Source organism: Asparagus officinalis, chromosome 8 (assembly GCF_001876935.1).
Source record: "Asparagus officinalis chromosome 8, Aspof.V1, whole genome shotgun sequence".
NCBI lineage: Eukaryota > Viridiplantae > Streptophyta > Magnoliopsida > Asparagales > Asparagaceae > Asparagus > Asparagus officinalis.
In genome coordinates this window covers 100,667,064-100,674,342 of record NC_033801.1, presented here as the reverse complement: position 1 = coordinate 100,674,342, position 7,279 = coordinate 100,667,064, and the positions used below count along the sequence as shown (strand labels likewise).

The 7,279-nt window shown below is 38.6% G+C and overlaps 1 protein-coding gene across 1 annotated transcript; it reads left to right on the top strand.

The window, feature by feature from the left end:
• Nucleotides 5,779-6,768, top strand: LOC109821602 (vegetative cell wall protein gp1-like). The gene has a single exon (XM_020387779.1). The coding sequence runs from the start codon at nucleotides 5,779-5,781 to the stop codon at nucleotides 6,766-6,768; it is 990 nt and encodes a 329-aa protein (XP_020243368.1).

Below are 7,279 nucleotides of genomic sequence, written 5' to 3'. Positions count from 1 at the left end.
TGGAAAAAAGTTTCTCCAATCTGGGCTCGTATTGGTCCACTCTCTCTTAAGGATTCATTCGAGCTTTTGCAAAAACTTTGTAACAGCTGATCAGCTTTTGAGGATAGGGTCACCTTAGAAGGAAACTAAACTTCGCACCTTGCCCTTCTAAACCCCATACTCCTTATCGCCGGTTGAACTTTGTGATTGTGGGGTGGCCGGCCGGTTATCGATTTCATCTGGGGCACCCATTTCCAAATTCCTTTCGCGGGTAACACTCTCTACACCTCTCTCCACCTCACACCAGCTGGCTCTAATACATTCGTCAAATCGTCCTCTCGAAAGCGTCTCACGCTCTCGCAAAACCTTAATGACCACAAACAGTCGTTTGTAAAGTTTTTGATAACGAGAACATTTTTTGCCCGGTTTGGCCAGTACCTCGACCGCGTCCATCCCCACTAGATAAAACCATTTCTGCTCGAACGCTCTTTCGAGGCTTTGAATGCGAGGCATAATCACTTCAAATACCACACACACACTCTCTCACACCTCTATCACCCCCAAACCACTCGGTTCCACTCACGAGGTCACAAAACAGGCAGATGCAAACAAATCTTAGAAAAAAACATGTTAATTCATAACAGAAAACGATTGGTCTGTAAAATTTGTATTATGATGCTCTGGGGCTGGTATAGAACACGCTTTTTAAAGGCCAACTTTGGGATGTCACCATACGCACTTTTTAGTGTGTTGGGAAAGCTTCGCCCACCCTACCAGTAGAATGGAACCATCGATTCACGCAATGGTCCGTCGGCAATCTAAAACACGTTAGAATCTTTGGGAACTCAGACTTCGGCAGGTTAAAAAAGATTGCGCTCCAACATCAAATGATTCGCTCCTCCCTCCCCCTCGAACACTTGTCCTCGGCACAGCACACATTCCGTGAATCCTCGATCGATACATACTCAAACACACTCTCCTAAACAGAGAAAACAAAATTTTCATGATAAATCAATTTTGCGAACAAAAATTCTCTCTCCACGGACACCACACCACGCTCTTTATTGTACAATTTCAAACTGCATCTTTTTCCCCTCTGAACGCGTGCGGCACACACACTTCCTCACGATCACACCGGCACTCGCGGCTCGCGCTCCCATTTTCCGCTTAAACATAGTTTTTCAACATGCGGAGCCTGGCTCCCGCACATCCACGCAAAATCCTATAAAATGGTAATTAATTTTTAAAATAACCCACATGCGTCCACATACGTCTTAATTCACATCCACTTCTTTTAGCATCACCTTTCTCTAGGTTTGGGAGCGAGGAACCCAGCGTTGGATTCGATCTTCCTTGACCCGGTTTCTCTCTTCCCCCCGGGTACATGACACCTCGCACATTATCGTAAAAAAAAAAAAAAACCTAATTTTTATTTGGGTTTCTTTAAAAAAATAAATTAAAGCAAAAAAAATTCCTTTTTGTAAAAAAAAAATTCACATTAATTTATAAACAAAAAATAAAAAAACATAATAAATTCAAGCAATTTTTTTTACAATCTCTTTCTTCTATTTTGATTTCGATTCACTCTCTCATACAAGCAGTAACTCTGCATGATCCTTACTCACTCTATTGGGTCAACCGAACAACTGGTACCAAGTTCTTTAATTTTATCTGTTTTACTTTTGTTGCTTCAGGCGAAATTGCATTGAGGACAATGCACAAAATTTTAGTGTCTGCGGGTGAGACATACATATTTTTCCTTCTTCTATTTTACTGCCTTTAGTTATAATTTTTCTTTCCTTTTGTTTAACAAACAAATCTATATAAAATATTTGTCACTTGCCCACAATTACATTTACGAGTTACAGCTCCTTCAACTTTTTGATCTCAAATTTCTCACGATTTTTAAATTTTCTTAATCCATAGTTACGTGACATATTTCAAGTTCAACCTTTTATGCATAACTCCAAATAAAAAATTTCTTAAGAAATGATTTTTTTTCAACTATATACTTTGTTAAGTCTTACCTTAAGACTTTTAATTAAAAATAATAAAATTTTGTGCATGATCTTACACTTAGAGTTCGAAAATATTTTTTTCAATTTATCTTGATTTTACAAATTTTTTTAAGACTATATATACTTTACACATATTAATATATTAAAAAATAAAAACTAACCTTATTAGAAGAGAGTCGCGCAAAAAAATGGCACCACCAACAAAACAAAAAACAAAAAAAAAAAAACTCTTAAATTCAAGGTGATTCTTATCTTATAAGCGCTAAGTTGACTGAGCAATTAATGCCCAAGGAGTATCTCTACTACTTAATTGACCCTAAGCCACAATCTGGGTTGGGATTCATTGGGCCCAAAACTCGTTAACATGGTCACTTTAGAAAAGCCCGTTAAAATAGAAAAACAATCCCAAGAATTAGAGAGTCTCGGAAAAAAAAAATATATATATATATATATAACACTAACCATTGTTTTTTATATTATATTGTTGTTTGGTTTGTAGTATATGGGTCTTGAAAAAAACAATTTTGATTCAAAGAGACTTGAAAGTTATTTAAAACCAAAAGGAGTTGGCATGTTTCTTTTTCAAACTTTTTAATTAAATTTCTAAGATTGACTTTGGTTTTTGTATTACTATTATGGAAAGATTTTCTACGGGGATTACATTGGAGTTATATATAACAAAACGTTTTCTTGATTATTAACTAGCTTCACACTTAGAATGCTTTTTAAATATAGTCAAGAAAATCGTGCTTTATTATCTGACTTATTAACTTAGGCAACAGTATGGACAATTTTGTGCCGGTATATTCGACTGCGAAACCGCTCACGAGACTTACAACTCGGTCCACTAGGTAACCTAGGGGTTTAAAGGCTTGTTGTATGCCGCTAAATACAACCGAAGATCTCCTGCGGAAAGTGAGCTTAGAATTTTCTTTTTTATTTTTCTTTGCTTAGAGGACTAGGCAAAAAGTTATAGGTATGGGGGTAATTTGATAATGCACAGTTTTTAGTTTATAATTTTATACCATCATTAATTCTATTCTATGATGAATAAAATATACCACTAATAAACTTGTTTTTATCTGTTTAATTACAGGTTAATGAAGAATAAATCTCAACTTCCCATCTATCTCAACAAAAACCCATTTTGATTAAATGGAAGAAATGATTCAAGTCAAGCCAAAGTTGAAATTTTCGAATTTGTTGTAAGCGCCCAAAGCAAAAAAGATTACAACAAGGGAAACAAGACCGGAGCAAACAAGATTGGATTTTTATGCAATAGTTAGAATGAATATGGACTTGAATTGCAAAGAGTTGAAATGAGTTGGGTTCTGTTGATGCAAAAAAAATTACGGAATTTGTACAGGTGACCGAACTTCATCAAATGAAAACCGGACCTGAGGTGTTTTGAAATTCAAAAGCACTTGTGAAGACCGGCAAATTGTTGCTGCATAGTTGAGAAAATCACTTCTACTTGAAGTGGGCATTGACTTCGTTGAGCAGTCTCCAGTGGGCGGCATTTCGTTCTCAATAAATTGCATTTTTTTTTCAAATGCCATAGGACCCTGCTCCTTTGCTTGTGAAGTTATTGACTGGACAATCTGATGCATCTTTCATTTGGGCCGAAAAAAATCAAAAAATGAAGATGGGCCAAAGAAAATCAAAGTAATGAGCTTTTGTTTCACTTCATCAAATGTGAACTTGTTGCTTTGCACTCTCTCGGTTTTATTAATCAAAATGAGGAAATCAGTTTCAATGGGGCCGGACCTGGATTTGGAAATTATTGGCTGTCCAAAAAATTTACTTTGATTTTCTTTTTGAAAGAATCAAAAGAAACATATGGCGCTAAAGAAGAACCAAAGCAAATTCGAAAGGTGGAGATTGTTAACTTGGAGCTCAAGACAATCCAAGGGCTTCATATTCATTGAAGCATTACTATTAAATAGGGTAGAGACGATGAGAGGTTAAGGGTGTTGAAAATTTTGTAAACCTCTTTGTTGGAGAGGAAGGGGCTACTCTTAATTGAGAAAAGGCCTTCCAAAAAATTGTAACTTTAGTTTTCGCAATTAAATAATAATAATTTTTCCTCTTTAAATTTTTCTTTCTCCTCTTGTGGTGGAATGAATGAGGATGGAGATTGAAGAGCAATTTGGAAGGTTTGCATTCTTTTTCTCTTTCTCTGTTAATTTCTCTGTATTATTGCTTATTAGTTAGATTTAAATTCATGCTTTGTAGCTGTAGATTTATTTTCTTGTTCTTTTTATTCTTTTGCCCACTTTAGTTTGTAGGAGTAGATTTATTTTTCTTGCATTTAATTTTCTGCCAATTTATTTTGTAGCTTAGCATTTTATTTTCTTTGTAATTAGATTATTTCTTGTTCATAGTTTTTATATTTTTTCTTCTTTTATCTTTTTGTAATTAGGTTCTTTTTTCTTTGTCTTTTATTTCTTAAAGATGTGAATTTAAATTCTTGTAGGAAGTTTAGAATTATATGAAACTAATCATAATTTCCTTTATATTGTATGAATTTTTCTCTTGCTACTTTAAAATGTTCATGTTTAGGGATAATCAACTAGAGAACTAATCGTTTAGAAGAAGAATTTGATAATCTATGGTTATCTTAATGTTTGACTAGGCTTATCTTTATGCAATTCTACGGATTATTATCATGTGTGTTATTCTTATCATGAATAGTAATTTAGCCTTAGATATAATTTGATATGCTTACACTTTCCCTTGAGAATGGTTTGATAATCTATGCCTAATAAATCTAAGTTGAAAATATGATAAAAGAGAATAGTTATATTATTTGATATTGAACATTGGTTAGTGGGATTATATTCTAGATTTCTTAACTTCTTTTGAATCATCCATCTTTAACTTCTTAATTTCTTCTTTCGATTCTTAGTTTTATTTCCTTGATTTTTATTAGATTCAATTTCTTGCCCTCGTGATTTCATTTATTTCTTTGCATTTGCTTCCTTTCTCTCCTCTAAAATTCCATTTATTATCTTTTTGGCAATATATTTCATAAAATCCACTCAACAATACCCACATTCACACTGTATTCCTTATATTCCTAATCTCGTCAATGCATAAAAATATAAGAGAACCAAGTTAAATTAAAATTATTCTTAAAATCACCTTTTCTTCGTGCGATCGACTATCTTTTTATACTATAACTTGATAAATTGTGCACTTGCAATTTTGGTACATAATTATGCCGCATCAGTCGCCCATCTCTTGCAGCGAGTCACAAAGAGATCGCTAGCTGGGGTTTTGAAAGCCCATTCTCCATAGGACCTCTCACTTCCAGATCATTTCTTCTTCGGTTCCAGGAGGAGAGGGACCTTCTAAAAACCCTAACCAGACCATCTTCAACCCTCATCACTTTCCCATACAAAATTTTTAGATGGAACAACCGCTACCATATAAAGGAGGACTCGAGTATGGTGCCAATATGGATTTCGTTGCCGAGGCTCCCCTTGCAATGTTTTGCCCCTGAATTTTTGGAATCAATTGGTAACACAATTGGCTATTTCCTATGTTTGGACAAAGCCACGGCTACGCTTGCTCGTCCTAGTGATGCGAGAATGTGTATTGAACTTGATCTTAGGAAGGAGCGGCTGCAGTTCATATTGATTGATTTGTTTGAGGGAGTTAAGCAACCGATTGTATATGAGAAGTGCCCAAATTTTGTACAGGCTGCCTTGTTCAGGGTCATACAAATGTAGAATGCTCCAAATCTTCTTTGGACACCCTCCAGGCCCAAGGCTCAGGCATGATTCCTGCAATTCAGGAGCGCTCACTACATGTTCGACGAAATGCCAAGGAGAGCTCGGTCGCTGTTTCTCATCCCCATCCCCATCATTCTGGGGCTTCATCTGTAGCTGCATCAACAGCTCCCTTGTCGTCCTCTAATTCGTCCCAGCAGGATACCCCTGATCCCTCTCATCAGCAACCTCATCTACCTCCAATCAGCCCCGCCATCCTTTCTTCGGAACAGCAGTCCACGGCAGACCCCAATGCTCCGCTTCCCCTTCATCCACCTCCCTCGAAGCATGCTCCTTTCGCTGTTGCAGCTCTCTTGTCGGCTGCGGATCTTTCCACATTCAGGGACCCCCCCGATTTCTCTCTCTGCAGCAGCATCATTTTCGGAGTAGTCAACTATGTGAATCCGCTACCCCTATCCTCCACCTCTCATCATCAAAACATCGCTGCCCGCTGCCTGCAGCAGGCAACTGCCTGCCAGGTCCAGCCGCTCCTGCAGTCCACTGACGCTGCGGCAACTCATCCGCCTCTTATTCCACCACCATCCAACTCCACTGTCGCTACAGTAACTCATCAGCTATGTGATCCGCTATCCTATCCTCCACCTCCATCTCAACCACCGCTGCCCGCTGCTGCACAGCAACTGCCTGCAGTCCAGCCACACCTACAGTCCTCTGTAGCTGCAGCAACTCATCCGCCTCTTATTCCACCACCATCCAACGTCGTAGCAATCTCCTCTTCCACTCCGTTACCTTCTTCTGCAGTATCACCCGCTGACTCAGTCCAGCATCCTCCGTCGTCCGAGGTCCAGCCGAGTGACACAAGCTCAGTTTCTGCCCCTGCTGCAGTCCCCTCCACGGCACAGTTTCTGTCCGCCCAAGCTGCACCCTTCTCCCCTTCGGATCCAGTCCAAGCAACTCAGCAAACTTCATCTCTAAACAACCAGCACTCTACCTCATCCTTGAGAGTTTACTACAACTCCACGGTGCCAAATATATGACCATGTTGCCTCAAAAAAGCCGGCCATTATGTGAGATGGTTAATCGTCAACAAGGTAACCAAGGGCACCTCTCATCCATCATAAATGCTCCCAGTCCTGCATACAACCACCACCAGATTCATGCCCTCGAAGGATATGACTCAGAGGGCTCTTTTGAGACCGATTCTCAACCAAACTCCCCTTTGGAGAGTTTAAAGGAAGATGCCATCAAATGCCCGTTCCTTCCTCAGTCCTGCGTTTCTGAAGGAGAACAACCTACTGAGGACCACCCCGGATTTCAAGGCCATGTCTCTGATGTGGAATTCTACCATCGACCTATGTCTTCAAAAAAGAATAAGAAGCAACCCGATGGACCCCTTAGAGTCCAACTTAGGACCCGAAAAGGGCCTTCAGTGCACAAATGATCTATATTTTTAGACGGTCATGGTCATGGTCAATGTACTGTTTAGTCTCTAGTGTCCTCTAGTTTTTGTAAGAGTGAGGGTTGTCTCACTCATGAACAGGTCGCACT